Source organism: Furipterus horrens, unplaced genomic scaffold (genome assembly GCF_987537825.1).
Source record: "Furipterus horrens unplaced genomic scaffold, mFurHor1.1.pri manual_scaffold_7, whole genome shotgun sequence".
Lineage (NCBI taxonomy): Eukaryota > Metazoa > Chordata > Mammalia > Chiroptera > Furipteridae > Furipterus > Furipterus horrens.
In genome coordinates, this window is record NW_028327177.1 from 35,756,854 (window position 1) to 35,775,075 (window position 18,222).

Genomic DNA, 18,222 nt, shown 5'->3' on the forward strand with positions numbered 1-18,222 from the left:
CGTGACTGATCCAATCAAGATAAAGAACACTTACCAAAAAGAGGTCCTGTTGTGCCGCTCTGCAGTGATTCCCCTTCACCCCCAGCACCCGCTTACCTGCTTTATTTCACTAGAAGTTAGTTAGTTTTGCCTGTTCTGAAGTATTGCATAATGGAAGCATACAGAATCACTTTCTGGCTTCTTTCAAACAGCATGATGTCTTTGAGATTCACCTGCTTTTCATGTATCAATGGTTCCTTTTTATTACCAAATAGTCATCCATGGTAGGAATACACCACTATTTGTTTATCCATTCACCTGTTAATGGACATGAGACTTACTTTCTGTAAATTAAAAAATAAAATTGTTTTGGGTTCCATACAAAATAATTAATACTTATATAATAGATTACCTATGAGATTAAATTAATACTTATATAATAGATTACCTATGAGATTAATTTAAAGAAAGTCATGGAGAAATTTGATACTGCTTTATAGCCACTAAACTTTTAATACTTCATTTGAGAAGTGGTTTGTTGTCTTCCATTCTGAACTTGATTGAAGCTGTATGCAGACCTTGAGTTGCTCAGGGCTAAAATTGTACAGAGGTACCTTTCAGAATCTTCCCCCAAAAGTTCCATGTATTTCTTCATACATTAAATCCTTAATCACTACCATATTCTTGTTTCATTTTGTTTTATTATTGTTTCCTTTGTTCCATTTTGTTTTACTATTTTGTTTTATTATTACTATAGCAGAAATCTTTTAACTACTTTATAATGCTAACAATCTGTATTTTTACAGGCCCCACCAAAATTATGAAGACCATTTATAAGATTTCTATGGGAAGATACAGTAACTCTGAAGCAACTTGCTTAGAAATTTTTTAAATAAAATCAGTGTTTAATTTCAGAATTCCTGGTGGCTTACAGGGAGTCAGAAGTTTACTAGACATGAGAACTTTATAGGCCCAGGCTGCTTGAGTGTTTTGTTTTTGTTTGGTTTTGAGTAAATGTTGTAAAATACATTTTGTTATCTGATTATTATTTTGCAGCTAAAGTTGGGGGATTTGCCACATATTTCACATTTAAGTCCTAGGAGTCAAAGGTTTGCTTCTTTGCTATTCAGTTAGAACATTTTTCTATTAGAGAGCATTACACATAAATAATATCACGTTTGTATCAGCTTAAATAATTAGCTTTGCAATGATGTTATAATCCATTATTCAGACCTTTGCAAATGACTTAAGTGTTTCCTCCTATGGAAATAGATAGAAACAGAAAGTAGATAAGTGGCTGCCAGGGACTGCGAGGAGAAAAGAGAGAGTGGCTACTATTGGGTATGAGGATTCTATGAGGAGTTTGAAAGTGTTCTGAAATTACATAGTGGTCATGGTTGTACAATTCTTTAATTATCCTAAAAAAAAAAACACTGAATTTTACACTTTAAAAGGGTGAATTTTATAGTATGTGAATTATATTTCATTAAGCTTTTATTAAAAATTATCATTATTATTATATGCTTGCTTTCAGCATGCCCTTCTCCATCCTGTGACTAGGATGTGTGCTTTCATATTTACAAATAATTTTAAAAACTGACTCAAAGTTATTTTATAGTATGACATTTCTTTTGTAATTTTGAAATAATTATAAGTTTTCCAGATGGATTGTCTGCCAAAGGTCTCTTAACTAGATATATACTTCCACTTCCAATGGAAGACAAAGTTAGGCAGATTAAAAATAAAAACAAACCAAAAACACTCACCATGTCACTCTATAATGAAGACAATTCCTGGAATAACATATTATTTCTTGCTTCAGCCTCATAGATACAAAATAATGGAGTTTGGGGCTGAAGAAGGGAAATCCAGTTGCTGTTGCTTTATTTATTTTTATTATATTGCAGTATTTCTATCTTCTTTATCCTCCATATTTAGCCAGATTTCTGTGCCTTGTCATTTTTTCTCTGAATGTCTTTTTTTCTCCCACCATATTTCCATTGCTAGTAACTCCTCCCTAATATTCCTTACCTTCCAATTGTGTTATTAGTCATCCCCCATTGGTCTTTCCATCTCTCCCCCTTTAGTCTCCCCACCTCCAACTGCCATATTGATTGACCTGTTAACACTATTTTGTTTTCTTACTAAAGAGCATACATAGGCCACATACAGCAAAGCATAAATTCCTCTATTCTGTTGAAAGGCAATTTAAGGCCCTCCAGGATCTGAGCTCATTTTACTAATCCCACTTTACCTCTACTCTTCCAAGCCTGTATTCTGTGTTAGACAAATAGGTAGCATTCTCATTTCTGTTACTTTGTTAATGCTATTGCCCTTACCTCTCTGAACCTTTTTACCCCATCCTGCTCATCCTGTAAGCCACACCTCAAGTTGTATTATATTTATAAATTGTTTCCTAATTGTCTCTCCTGTCTCTAAACTCATTTTGCTTTTATTAGCTGAATTGTCCATTTAGTATTCATTAAATGGTACTGGGTATAGTTTTTCAATTATTTTCTGTTTGTATTTTTTGCTTCCCCAACTATGACAGTTTTAAGCACTTTGATGTCATGGTGCTTGTGTTCACTATACTGGTTAAATAATTGGCAGTCAGCTGTTGATTGGTTAATTGATTTTCTTTGTGTCGATGACAGGTAGTATGGGTTAAATTAATAATAATGTTTGAATATCTTAGCCCTGGGTTTGGGACTCCCTTTCAACACTCCCAGAAAGAACTTTATATTATCATCCTTTTATTATTAACTACTGCCATGATGCCATGACTTTTCTTATATGTTAGGCACATAGAGAAAAGTCCCTACATTCTGTATTACTCCCTCTTTAACACCCATCTTGATATCAAAGCTAGCTGAGATTATGAAGAATTTTCAAACTTTTGTATAAAACAGTAGTGACTAGAAAAACACAAAGGCTTTTATGTAGCCTTAGGAAGGTATTAGAGAGTAAAAGGCTCTTTTGTTGACATAGAAGAAATAGTTACCACCCCAGAGATATGCTGCTATAATTCATCCCATTTTCTGTTGTCTTGTAATGTTAGTATTTTTTGTAGCTACTCACAAGTGTTCTGTGAAAATTGGCCTCTTGAAAGGCTGAATTAGCATTTAAAGTGTGACTTAAATATTTTACATGTTTTGTCACTAGACACTACATATTGCATTAAAAAACTCCCACGGAATCCTCAGAGAGAAGAAATTATAGGAGATGGAGAGCAACAATATGTTTATCTAAAAGATGGAGATGTGGTTAAGACAGAGGGTGCCACTTTAAGGTATGTAAATGACCTTTGGGGAAGGCAGTGGGGAGTAGGGGGAGTATGTGTATGTGTGTTATAAAAGGGAAGAAAGGGAAGATTTCTGCATATTTGCTTTTATGAGTGAGAACTCTCAGGAAAAAGGATATAAGAAATCTGATAACATTGGTTACTCTGGGAAAATAAAATGGGTTGCTTGGAAAATGGGGAAAAAGAGAGCCCATTATTTAATGAATAAAATTTGAATTAAAAAATAGATTAACGTTTCCTGCTAGGAAATTTAGGGCTTTCTCATGTTCCCACTTCCAAGAGCTGCCCCACACCTGAAGTAAATACATTTTAGTGCAGACCCATCATCCCCCATGACCTATTTAGGGATTCAAAAATGTGTTTCAAACTCAGTAATTTTAAAACTGAACTAATTATGATTCTCTCTCCCCATGATCTGGCCTGGCTTTCTGATTTCAGAACATCTACTTCTTTCAGTACTTAAGATTTTATTTTTATATTCTAAATAGAAGCTGACTCCTCTTCACCTTTATCACTTCCCCTCCCCCTGCCCACCACATCTAATCAGGTTAGTTTTTACCTCAGAGATATTTGTCACTGCTGTCCCTTTTTCTTCGTGTCCACTCCCACTACTTGTTGGTAATATTCCTGTCTCCAGGTTCTCCCCTTTCCAATCTATCCTTTGTACGCTTTGTCACTTGAAACCTTGAATAACTCACTGCATACAAGATAATGATTATTCTCCTTACCATAGCCTGGTCCCAAACTACTTTTCTGGTCTTAGCTCCTACCACTCCCCTTGCAAACACTATTAGCCATATCCAAATACTCCTGAGCACATTCTCTCTGTTCATGCCTTTGCTCACACCCTCCCCTGTACTAGACCTCACCTCTTCCCGCCTACTTGTCCCCCTGATAAATTATTACCCATTTATTCATCAAACTTCAGTTCATGTGTTACTTCAAGAACCCCATCTGGGCAAATTAACTGCTTCTTCCTCTAACTTTTATATAAGTTTTGTTATTTCATTATAGCACTTACTAATGTGTGTGTGTGTGTGTGTGTGTGTGTGTGTGTAGGTATTTTTTTTAAAGATAATCAATTCCCTAGGTTCACAATATTAAATAATGTCAGTTGCTATAGCAAACCACCCCAGAAATGTCTTAACGCCTCAAATAGGAAGTAAGTTTACTTCTCATTCACATAAAGTCCAAAAACAGTTCCTGATCAGCAAGTGGCCCTCCTGCAAGTAATGTTTCAGGATCCTTATGGATGCCTCCATCCTTAGTTACTTTCAAGGGGCCATCCTCACCACAGTCAATCCAGTTGGCAGAGAAAGAGCATGGAAGGGATCTTGCTTGGGAGGTTTTCATGGACCCCTCAGTCCCTGACATATAGAAGGCAGTGAATATTTATTGTACATGTAATAGATGTCTACAAAGAGGTGAGCAGATTAACAGGTGAATAAGAGGAAATGAAGTAATGGGTATCCATGCCTCCTTTCAAACCAGTGTCCTCTTTTTTTTCGCTATGCTAGTGATTCATAAAATTCAATTTATAAACCAGCTAATTTATTAAAATGCTTTTGTTCAAAATATGATACTATTTTGTATAATTTGCTGATGATACCACAGAAAAAAAAGCATTACATTACTACTTTTTGAAAAAAATGTTCTTGGCAATCCTGAATGCCCCCATCATACACACCTGTAGGCCAACTTACAGAAAGGGGTAGAGACAGGAGGTGGTTCACCGAGTCTTCTGTCTCAGAGGTTTGGGAACCACGGTATTGATTTATCAGTTATCCCAGAAGCATGGATATTAGATCTATACCTAATGTGCACATTAAGACTGTTCAGCCCTTAGAAATTTACCACCCATATGCCTTCAACAGACCACATATTTTAAGCTTTTAAAGTATATGAACAGAAAAGTGTATGTATCATTAGTGTGCAAGGCAGTGAATTGTTAAAACTGAACAAACCATATAAGCAGCCTGCAGATCTAGAAAAAACATCAGTGCCCCAAAGCCACCCACGGACTTGCTTCCTGTCACTACCGCAGCCCCGCAGCTGAATCCTATCTTGTTTCATGGAGTGAATTAATGCCATGAATCTCAATATTATGTGAACTCCATTTAATTTTTGTTTTACTGTATTCTGCTTCATTGTGAGAATCTATTAAGATTTGAGAGAAAAACTAACATAAAGAATCAAAAATGGACACTTTTTAAAAATGACTTAGTAAATAATCTTTTCTCAAAATGTAAATTCTAATTATGCTGTAAATTAAAATATTTAATTTACTGTTCATGTGGTTTCCAAATCCATTTTTATCATCAGGAAAATGCAATTGTTGTAAATATTAACAAGAAGACTCATTGTTAAGCCAAATTTTCTTAAGTCCCAAATATTTGATATCCAGTTGATCCTGTCTACTTGTCAGTTTTGAAAAGAAAAGAAAAAATACAATAGAGATAGATATAAAACCCACCAAGAACCCATTAGTAAAAAATAGAAAGTTAGCAAGGTTTTTCAGTAAGGATTCTGGTTGTAACCCTCAGGAATTTTCTAGGGAACTAAGTTTAATTTCTCAAAGGTAATCTGACAGCTTTTGTTGACTATTCTAAATTTTCTAAGAGAGCCATTCTTATAAAGTCTGCTGTGTCACAGAAGTGGCAGAACTAGATAAATGACCTACCTGATGAATGAGAGGCCACAGCTGCGGTTCCTCTGATCTTCAGCAAAGTACCTCTGATGTCATTTCCTTTTCTCCTCCTGCCTACGTGAAGCGAATTTTAACACGGTTGTTATGCAAATTAAAGCATTAGCCACCCAGGTGACTGGAGAATTGGAAATTCTGATCCCCTAATATAACAAATCTTTCTGCCTTCAGCCTAGAAAATATCAAAGAAAATCATTACTGAGTTCTGGCTTGGGAAATGAGAGGGGAATAATTAAGGAAGCATTGCAAGCACATTAGTAGATAAGACAGTTTGCAGACTCTGAAAGAATGGTTCTCCAAATGAGTTTTTGTAGATTTAAAAAGAAAGATTGAGGTTCCGTTTGTAAACACATTCTATGTGTGACTTGTTCATAAGATAGACACCCACAGCACATATTTTTATGGCTGCTGGAAATAAACCTCCTGAAATTATTTTTGTAAAACGTGGAATACATTTATTAACTGGTTTCAGCAGGTTTAATCAGACAAAAGAGATTATTTCTAACATCTCTTTAATACCTCACCATTACTAAATATAGTACTCATTTGCAATATGTAAAGCATATACTTGGAAACAATAAAAGTATAATGAATTCCTAAAGTCAGTTCTTAATGCCTCTCAAAAATTCTCCCATTACACATGTATCCCAAGTTCTTATAACTTATATCTCTTACATTTTTTAGCAGAGTCTTTAAAAAGGCTTTACAGTTTCAATATTTAGCATTGAGGATTTGATTGGATTTTTTGGCAAACAAGAAATGACAAATTACAGTCATTTCAGTTTTCTTAAACACTTTTCTTTAAGAGCTGAATTTTGTCAAATGTCTTTGCAGTCTAGGAGATGATCTTACTAGTTTTCGTCGTAACTTTATTATGGTTTGCAGAGATCGCATAATATTGAAACACCCTGGCATTTTTTGAATAAACTTTATTTGGTCATGATGTTATTATTTTTAAATATGCTTTTAGATTCTACTTGTTAATATTTTAGTTAAGATTTTCATAATAATATTCATTAGTGGGATCAGGCAGTACTTTTCTTTTTGTACAGCCTTTGTCAGGTTTGGGATTCATAGGTTTTCCTTCTTTTTCTATGCTCTGGGTTAGGTTAAGTCAGCAGTTCTCAACTTGTGGGTCGCGACCCCTTTGGGGATCACAGGGGTTGCCTAAGACCATCGGAAAACACATATATAATTACATATTGTTTTTGTGATTAATCACTGTGCTTTAATTATGTTCAATTTGTAACAATGAAAATACATCCTGCATATCAGATATTTACATTACGATTCATAATAGTAGCAAAATTACAGTTATGAAGTAGCAACAAAAATAATTTTATGGTTGGGGGTCATCACAACATGAGGAACTGTATTAAAGGGTCATGGCATTAGGAAGGTTGAGAACCACTGGGTTAAGTAGTACTCTGCAGTTATCTGACTAAATTGTTTGGTAGAATTATCCAATGAAAATACTGACCCTTTAGTCGCTAATGACATTTACATGCCTTTTTAGTGGAGCTTTATTGTTGCTTATTAGTCATATGGTCCTATGAGTTAAGCTCACCGTAAATAACCTTAGCTTATTTCTGTGAATGTCCTGCTTCCCAATAATCTCCCATCAGTGATTTTAGCATCTGTTAATGATACTTGCCTTAATCAGTTAATATATTGAAGGTGGCATAATTGTGACTTTTCTTATTCTGTTTCTTCTACTTTTGTTTTGTTTGGTTTTTTTTTTTTCTTTCCCTTCTTTGCTTACGTTCTTAAAAAAAGAAATTCTCTGCTTCCTCTTTTTTGAGTGTTACTACAGACTTATATTTTTTTATTCAGTGCTTTGTCCTTTTGACATAGTCCTCCTAATCTATCAGCACTTCCTTGCTGTCTGACACAGGATGTTTCAATACCACAGTTCACTTTCCCTGCCCCAGACCTGGAGCCGGCATGTCTATAAGAAACTTAGGTTTCTTTGAGTGGGAAGTGGTATTTAGAAACAAAGAACTGAGTGTGAGGTGTGCTCATTACTACTGGAGTATCATCACTTCTGGGCTTTTTATAGACAGAGCTAGGAAAAAAGTTGTGAATTCATGATTCCTCAATTCAAACAAGAAACAACCCAAAATTTAACTCCCTCGTTGTATATTTTTTCCTTATCTCAGGGAAAAACTTGGTTCTTGGCATCAGTTTATTTACTTGTTTATACTGGTGTACAATAAACACAAAATAGTTTCATAAACAATAAGAAATAACACTACCAACTTTAAACCCATTAAGTAAAATTCAAGATATCTTAGCAATTCTTTTTATCTTAAGATATATTCTATTAAGAATGTATAGTCTTAATATTATATTTAAAACTTATTTGAATTAATTCATTTTTTACTGTGGCTATGTTATCTATCTAGTATACAGTTAGATTACATCTTTCTGTACTCATTGTTAAGGTTTTTTATTTATATTTAATCTTCTGTTTAGAATATATAAAATATTTACATTACTTAAAAGTTAAAACTACTAAAAATTCTAATAAGAGAAATCTTGCTTGCACCTCCGTTCCCTACACTGCACTTACCTACTCCCTATAGGCAGCTGTATTTATTAGTTTTTGATTTATCCTTCCTGACTTTCTTTTTTTGCAAAAATAAGAAAATATATACATGTACATTTTTACTTTTCCCATCTTTTATATACAAAAGAGCACACTATGTACACTCTTTGGCAGTTTGCTTTTTATCACTTGACAGTATATTCTACAAATTACTCCATATCAATTCATAGAGATCTTTTTCATTCTTTTTGACGGCTGTACAGAGTTTCACTGTGTGGATATACCATCATTTATCCAGAGTGCCCTATGGGTCAGCATTGGGTTTTTCCAAATGTTTTGTTATTGCAAATAATGTATTGAATAACTTATACACTTTTTTTTTTACTATGTGAAGGTTTATTTTGGGAATAAATTTCTAGCAGTAGGATTGATGAGTCAAAGGATGCTATTTTGCTAGAAAATGCCAAATTCCTTTCTATATGAGTTATACCTTTCTGCTTAACCACCAGCAATATGTGAAAGTGCTTTTTCTAATAGTCTTGCCATAAAGTGTGTTGTAAAATGTACTTCCTGACATGCAAAGAAAATTGAGAAAATACAGGGCTTTTTGTTGTTGTTTGTTTGTTTGTTTTTAAGAGGGGAACGGAGGGAGAAAGAAAGGGAGAGAAACATCAATATGTAGTTGCCTCTCACACACCCACAAGTGAGGACCTGGCCTGGCAACCCAGGCGTGTTCCCTGACTGGGAATCGAACTGGAGACCCTTTGGTTCGCAGGCCAGCACTCAATCCACTGAGCGACACCAGCCTGGGAGAAAAAAATATATGTTCTTTAAAAATAAAAGCACTATCTCTAAGTAGTGGAAAGATTGGTGATTTTTATCTACCTTAAGTACTTTCCTTTTCTGTTCTCCAAATGTGTTGTAACCAGTATTTATTAATTATAAAGAAAAAACGTGAGAAAAGTATTAAATTTTCACTTCAGAATGAGAAACTTGATTTTGTTAAAGGAGAGAAATTTCTGGTGATAATTTTCAGTGGACAACAAGAGAAAAAGGAGCTTTTTAACTCAGTGACATTATTTATTTGTATCTTGTCGTGAAGTAAGGATAGAAAATAATTTGCTTCTCAAGATTTCTCTTAAGATTAAAAGTTCATAATTGTTTTTATTTCTTCTTTTGCCCAGAGTTATATATACACCTGGCCACACTGATGATCATATGGCTCTACTTTTAGAGGAGGAAAATGCTCTCTTTTCTGGAGATTGCATCCTAGGGGAAGGAACAACAGTATTTGAAGACCTCTATGATTATATGAACTCCCTAAAAAAGTTACTAAAAATCAAAGCTGGTATTATATACCCAGGTGAGTAAATTTTGAAATCTGGTAAGCCATTTGTGTCAAATGTTGAGGAAGGTTCATTTTGGGTGTGTGTGTGTGTGTGTGTGTGTGTGTGTGTGTGTGTGGTCTTTGTGCTTTTGGCCTTGAAGAGAGATGTAAACTCCTTCTTTAAATTATACCCCTAAGTCCTGTCTAGACATGCAGCTTTTTTAAAGACCAACAGTCATATTAATCACTTCTTGTAAACATATGAGGGTTATTTTTTAACATCTAAGCAGCTATTCGTAGAACTATTAAACAAGCGAAATAGCTTACATTGGAACAAGAAAATTTTTTCATTCCATAAGTTACCTTCAGTTTTGTTAACTTGATTTCTGTCATGGACCACATTTTAGCCATGTAACCGTGGGGCACATTTTGATCTCTTAGCTTTAGTTGTTTTAACAAACACTGTTGAAACATCAGTAGCTTCCATAGGAACTGTAAAATCCTATATTTATTTTTCTCCAGAAAAAAGAAGCCTATTGTTAATATCTCAGCTATCACTGCACTGCCCTGCAATATGATGAATCTCCCCTCCATCCTGAAAGCTAAGAAACATCCAGGACCCAACAATAGGACCCAGAAAAGAAAAGGGAGACTAGCTTACTAATTTTTGAAGTCCTTCTAACTTGTTCCTAACCAAAGAGCTATGGAAAGATCTGTAAATACAGTATCTTCAATACCCTCATATTCTCTCATCAGTTTCTACTTCTGAAGGGGTTAGGAAACATACCCTGGGTGTTTGGATTCATATTATGACATAAAAGGAATTGAAACTGACAGCTATTCTTAAAGCAAAGAGAATAGATGCTTGATGCACTCACATTCAAGCAAAGCTAATGAGAGGCTGCCTACTAACGGCTCTTAGAGTGTTAGTTTTAGTGAATCCCATGCACTGGCTATTAGCACAGCAGGAGCTTATATGTAAATTATGTTCTGTAGCCATAGCTACAATATATTAAAGCCTGCTACCCAGGCTGTAAAGATACCTGCAGGGACCTTTACAGCTAGCTAGCTCTGTCCTCACAAAAAGCCAATGAAGTAGGTAGCGGTGTCCTCATTGCACATCTGAAGAAACAGTTCAGAGACTTGCATTGCTACACAGCTAATAATGATGGTCTGTATTCTAACCAAAGCCCGTGCTTGTTACATGATGATAGGTTAGCCTGCTTCTAGATATTTTGTCCTCAAATATTTTAAACATCCCTCTGGCAAACTTGTGTAATATATTAATTTGCACTATGTTAAAGAGCATGTAAATTTCAATATAACTTTACATTGTCAACATTTCTGAATTATAAGCCTATACTTAAGATTTTTCAAGTTCTGTGATTCCTGTGAATTTTTAATAGCTTTTCGTCACTTACATGAAACTACTTTTACATTCCCCTTTTCAATCTTTTATAAGTAATTGTAGCACAATGGTAAGAGCCTTGAGTGGTTAAAAGCTCCTGAGTCAGAATTCCAGCTCCACTCTCGAGCTGTGATACTGTGGGCAGGTTATTTACCCTCCTTATATCTCAGTTTCTGCTGCTAAAAAGGGGTAGTAGTAGTAACTGCCTCTTGGGATTCTTATAAGAATAATGCATAGCATTTAGAGCAGTGTCTGGCAAATAATTAGTACTCTATAACTATTACCTTTCATTACTGTTGTGATTCCTGTATTTTTGCTGTATTTTTATTTTATACTTTTTAATGTACACAATAATATTTTATATAGATTTTTATATAATTGTCTACTGTTTTGTCTCATATCTGTGTAGTTTTCCAAGTAAGTCTTATTTGTATTTAGTATGCTGCTTCAATACATCATATGGATTATTTTTAAATAGAATGAATTAACTCCAATTATACTTAATATTTTTATCTGGTTGAAATAATTTTTTATAACTGTTCTAATTCAGGACATGGCCCAGTAATCCATAATGCTGAAGCTAAAATTCAAGAATACATTTCTCACAGAAATATTCGAGAGGAGCAAATTCTTACAGTATTTCGTGATAACTCTGAAAAATCATTTACAGCAATGGAGCTTGTAAAAATGATTTACAAGGTAATTTTTGTTTATCTTATTTGTACATAGCCACAATTTTATTAGAATAATCTGTTTACTAAGCTATAACTACAATAAACTTATCACTTCCCAGAACATTGTTAATTTTATAAATAATGCCACCTATATAGATTTGAGACCAGCAACCTCAACTTTCTAGAACACAGAAGTTAAACAATACCTGGCCTGGAAAACAAAAATAACCATTCTGAGCCATCATTAAATCATATACTTCATTCTGTAGGAGAGACAATTCCCAACAGCCTGATGAATCAAGTTTTGTAATGACATGTATTATTCTAGCCCTCTTGATTATCTGGTGTCCTAGCCTGTGGCAAGCGAGAAGAGGCGATCTGCTAGAGGCAGATACTGGTATAATAGCAGTGAGAAGTAGCAGCAATACCTGACAATGGAGAAAGGACATGGAAAAGAACATAAGTAGAGAAATTTAGTGTATAGGAAGAAACCTTACCTCAGTGGCTTTTGAGCACATCATTATATGACAGCACTATATGGTGGTCAATTAGTATAATCCCATTTTTCAGTGAATGCTTATTAGATACCTGCTGTGTAGGCAGTATAGCTTAGAGGTTAAGAATGTAGGCCTGGGTATTAGATTACATGGGTTTAAAAACTCCCACTACCACAACCTGTACAGCCAGAAGATACATGAGAGAGTAACTAAAGATGAGCTTAAAAAGGTACCTGGGGTCAATTACAATAAGTAATGGACTTAATATGCTATAGGCCCAAGTATCAACAAATGGTCAGCTATAGTGTGTTTTCTTTTAAAAGGGAAAGATGATTTTTAAAAAGAAAGAAAAGGCAGGGATGAAGGATTAAAATGACTAAAGATGAAAGTTCCATTAACAAAAGGGTAAAGTAAATTCTGTGAAAGAGTTCATTTCCTCATAATACTAGAGTAGAGTCACTCTAGACTATTCATTGGTACATTTGGGTTTTTTCCTATTGAAGTACAGGAAATGAGCCAGGATAGGCAGGCATGACCAGACCATGGAAAGCCTTGATTGCCAAGCTAACAAATTTGAGCTTTAGTCAATAACCTGGGAATGACCCATCACTCACAGATCTCAGGCAGGGGAGTCACATAATGTGATCACAGTGGTGGAGATAGTATATGGTACTGGAGCTTAAGGGAGAGTTTAGGGTCAGAGGTTCATACTTGGGCATCATTAATGCGTGACATTGCTATGGCAAGTTGGTTGAGTAAAAAGAGAAGACAGTCAGTGATACAATGCATTATAAACATCAATGTTTAAGAGAAGTCCAGGGAAGAGTATCCAGGATGAAACTAAATGATAAAAGAGGTAGAATAACCAAGAAAAATATGAAAAGATATTATCATGTAACCTAATAAATAAACCATAGGGGCCCATGTATGTATCATCATCAAGCTATCTAGTATAACTTTTACATTTATTTATTCAGCCATTCATAAAATACTGAGTTCCTATTCTGTGCCATTATGCTAAGTACTGGGTATTCAGTAGTGAACAAAACATACTGTTACTATCTTTATGGAGCTTACACCCTATTTTATCCATAGGAATATAGATAAGAATATAGTGCCTAAAAGCAAGACATGTACAAGCTGAAATCATTTTAGCTATTACTATATAAAAATAAATTTAAGTTAAGATTTTCTTCTTTGTTGAATTTTTTAGTTTCTAAAGGTTAATGCTGTCCTTTGTTTTAAAAAAAAGAAATGTTTTCTTTTACTCTCGTGTTTCTTTTTTTAGACTACTCCTGAGTCTTTATATAAAATGGCTGAACATAATCTTTTGCTTCATTTAAAAAAATTAGAAAAAGAAGGAATGATATGTAAGTATACTTACAAATTTTAATTCTTTTATTGCCAGCATTTAAAAAAATTTTTTTTTTACAAATGCACTAATTTTCTTTAGGAAAAATAACTCCCATTAGAGTCCTCCCTTGAACATCCCTGGAGAGACAGGCACTAGGAAGGGTCAGTAGTGAGAGGCCAATGGACCACAAGTGGGAACCAAACACTCCCACAGGAATTAGAATCATGCTCAGAGGTTCTAATCCTCACCCACCAGAATGACAGTCTTAGGCATGTAGTGGAAATAGCTTCTCTCCTCCTAGACCACAAGACCACAAGGAATTTTACATGTAGAAGATTTGGGAACAACTAAAGGTTTTAGCAGTCCTAGAGGCAGTAAACTCAAAAATATTAAAGTAGTAATTCTATAATGGTTTGCTAGTGTTAGGTAAATTTATCAAATTAAGAATCTTTATAGAAGCTTAATCCTTAAAATCAACTGGGTCAAAGCTTCAATTTTGCATAAAAGCTTTAGCGATGTTTTTAAAATTAAAAAAATAATTTCAACTTTATATTGAGCAACAAAATTATTTTAGGCATGAATGCTTTCCCTAGCCAGAAGATAAAATCAGGTTAATTTGTTCATCTCTGTTAAATTGTTGCTCTCTAATTTTCTTCCCACAGTAAGCAGCACAGATCCTGACAAGAAATGGAAAGCTCGTCTTTAGTTCCAGATTAATGGAAGTTTTGTTGTTTTGTTTTGTTTTGTTTTTTGTTTTTAAAGAATGGTATGTTTTCTTAACTATTAATTATTTACAGAGAATATAAGTATATAACATTGAAAATCACCCTAGATATACTTTAAAATAATGCCGTATTTTTTCTCAAATATGTAATTTACATTTTACATTTATTATATAGACTATTTTATCTAATCTAGGTCTTACAACATTTTACCGAAAATTCAGGATCCAACAGTTTATCCACTCTCAGTCGATTAAGTAAAATGGTTACTTTAAAAATAATAAAGTTTATGTAATTTAAATTGGATATTATTCTTAGAGATTGGTTATCTATTACCAGTCGCCAAAATGCTATTTTTCTCTAGCTGCTTCAGTAACAGCAGATTTCTATGTAATCCTTCTTATCTGCAACCCTTGTCTGTATCTACAGATGTTTCTATTATATCATGATTATATATTAGTTCCATAGCTCTTTATTATGTTTATTTTCTTACAGTGGTATTCCACAAATGATTCATGCACATCAACTTTTGGTAATTAAAAAATATTATATTCCCAGTTAAAGTCATTATATAATAAATAATTATTTCTGTAATACATAGTACAAACGACTTACTTTCCACATATAGGTTTTAATATAAAAATAGTCAGCATATATATGAATGAATTATATACCAATTTTTTTTAAATTAGAGTATTATAAGGCAGGGCATTTTTTATATAAGTAATTTTTTAAATAGTGATTAGGTTGTCAGGGTAGCCCACCAATGCTTATTTAACCCATAAGGTTGCCCTGGCCAGGTAGCTCAGTTGGTTATAGCATCACCCCAATATACCAAGGTTGCAGATTCAATCCCCAGTCAGGGCACATACAAGAATAAACAAATGGAGGCATAAATGAGTGGAACAACAAACCTCTCTCTCTCTCTCTCTCTCCAATAAATTTTTTTTTAAATTAACCCATATGGTTGCCAAACTACAATACTAAAATAAGCTCAGAATGCTGAGAATGTACTTTCTTTACTCTTCCCTAAAGATAAGACTTTAAAATTTTTTAATCTTCTTTGACATTCTCCACTCTTTCTGCCCTTTTCCCCAAGAACCTAGCATTTTCATACTTATTTCATATTTATTAAACACTTATTCACATGCCCTAGAGACCTGTTGTGTTCCTGAAAACTTCCCATATTACAAAAGAACTGAACTCAACAAAAAACAAGCAACAGAATTCAAAAATGGGCAAAGGGTCCTGGCTGCTGTGGCTCAGTGGATTGAGCATCGGCCTGCGAGCCAAGTGTCACTGGTTTAATTCCCAGTTAGGGCACGTGACTAGGTTGCATGTCAGGTCCCCAGTTGGGGGCACGAGTGAGAAACAACCACACAGTGATGTTTCTCTCCCTCTCTCCTTTCCCCTCTCTCTAAAAATAAAAATAAATAAATAAATAAATAAATAAATAATTTTTTTGAAAAAATGGGCAAAGAACTTGGATAGAAACTTCTCCAAAGAAGATATACAAATGGCCAGCAAACACATGAAAAGTTGCTCAGCATCACTAGTGATTAGGGAAATGCAAACCAAAACCACCATGAGATACCATTTCATGCCCATCAAGATAACTATTATTAAATATATATGACATATAGTTAATGATAGATAGATGGAGGATATGGAGAAATTGAAATCCTTGTGCATTTCTGGTGGGAATGTAAAATGGAAACACTACATATAGTGGTTTCTCAAAAAAATTAAACATAGAATTACTGTATGATCCAGCAATTTCATTTCTGGGTATAGACCCAAAAGAATTTAAAGCAGGGACTTGAGCAGATATGTGTACACCTAGGTTCATGGCAGCATTATTAACAATAGCCAAAAGGTGGAAGCAACCCAAGTGTCCATTGAAGAATGAATGGATAAATGAAATGTTGTGTATACATACATAGGAATAGTATTAAGCCTTAAAAAGGAAGGAAATTGACACATGCTACAACATGGATGAAGCTGAAGACATTATTTTAAGTGATATAAACCAATCTCAAAAGGACAAATACTACATGATTCCACATTTATGAGTTACCCAGAGTAATCAGATTCATAGAGTAGAATGGTGGATGCCAGGGGCTGGGAAGAGGAAGAAATGGGGAATTATTGTTCAGTACTTAAGGAATTTGAGTTTAGAAAAATGAAAAAAAAAAATTTTGAGATAGATGGTGGTCATGGTTACACATACAACAACATGAATATAATTAATGCCACTGAATGTTACACTTAAAATTGTTCAAGTGATAAATTTGAAAACAACTGTAAATATCTTCCCCAACACTGATCCAAAAAAGAAAAAAATCAGTATTCCCATCCCCTAAGTATAGCACATATCAGCCAAACTTAGACAAGAAGTCTGATTATATGACTATATGAATGTTTAGTTACCTATTAACTGGCTTGTCCTCCATTCTTTCCTATCTCTGAATAAAAACACCATTCAGTTGATTAGACCAGAAAACCTAATAGTCATTTATACCCCCTTCCCTCATCTCATGCTCAATTTTTCACCAAGTACTGACGATTCCATCTCTAGAATTTATCATTACCTCTTATTTTACCAATACTTCTTAATCCGGGCCATCATCCTCTCTTGCCTAGACAACTGCAGTAACCCTTAACTCTGGTCTTCCTGCTTCCATTCCTGGAAGAAGTTAGGGGACAGCGGTGAGAAGGGCATTCTAAATGCAGGAAGCCATGATTCCATATCATTGTCTTAACCATGCATGGCACACTTCAAGCTGCAAGTGGATCTATTGGAAGAGGGTGTCTATGCAACTGAGCTTTAACAAAAAACAATGATATTAAGTATCCACTTTGTGCTGTGTGTTGGGTCAGGCACTGGAGATACAAATGGGAACAAAACAGCATCTCTCCTCTCAAAAGAAATTCATATTCTAGTTGTGGGAATACACAATACCATTTAATTTGTTTGGAGTAAAGGAAGAGTATCTAACTTGGTTGGGTTGTAGAAAGCTGCTTGGAGGAGCCTGAACTCAGTCTTAAAAGATGAATAAGTGGTAGCCAGATGAAGAAGTTAGAGATATTTGGGAAATGAGATGAATTGTTCCAGTTGGAATAGTATATGCACATAAACAGAGATATAGCAGCGCATCACATGGTTGGGAAGCTATATGGCTAAGCAATATAGTGTCTGTGGGTTGACGTCCTAGGAATACGAAGAATCTCACGGGAATGCAGAAATCTCACAGGGACCAATATATTGACACCCAGCCATGCTTCACACAGGCTGGAGTACACACATAATTTAGGAATCATTTTGTTGCCTCCTCAATGGCAAGAGTTTATCCCCAACCATCATGGTGATTTCATTTCTCTTTTTGTTTTGTTTTGTTTGCTACTACCATTTAGAACTCTTATACCCCACCCCACCACAATCACCACACCATTGCCCATGTCCATGAGTCCTTCCTCTTTTTGTTTCTATCACTGTAGCCATTAATTTGTCTTCCATTCAATATACCCAGTAGGTTTGGGTTACTCATAAGCTTCTGCTTACCAACTTCCTATTTACTCAACAGTTCCTATTCTTGTCATCACCTCTGCCTTCTCAATGTATATATTCATCTTCTGTTTTGCAACAACTGAGTAGTCTATGTGTCTCAGATTCTAGTATCCTCATAGAAGAGAACCTGATTGGTGTAG

General features: G+C 34.6%; 1 protein-coding gene across 1 annotated transcript in view; it reads left to right on the forward strand.

The window, feature by feature from the left end:
* The window catches only part of LACTB2 (lactamase beta 2), a 30,174-nt gene extending 14,747 nt beyond the window's left edge, over positions 1-15,427 (forward strand). Inside the window, exons 3-7 of the mRNA XM_090282819.1 lie at positions 3,142-3,268; positions 9,717-9,895; positions 11,818-11,966; positions 13,727-13,808; positions 14,455-15,427. Coding sequence (XP_090138945.1) covers positions 3,142-3,268; positions 9,717-9,895; positions 11,818-11,966; positions 13,727-13,808; positions 14,455-14,498 — 581 coding nt within the window. The 3' untranslated portion in view covers positions 14,499-15,427. The remainder of the gene's footprint in view (positions 1-3,141; positions 3,269-9,716; positions 9,896-11,817; positions 11,967-13,726; positions 13,809-14,454) is intronic.
* The last annotated feature ends 2,795 nt before the right edge of the window (positions 15,428-18,222 follow it).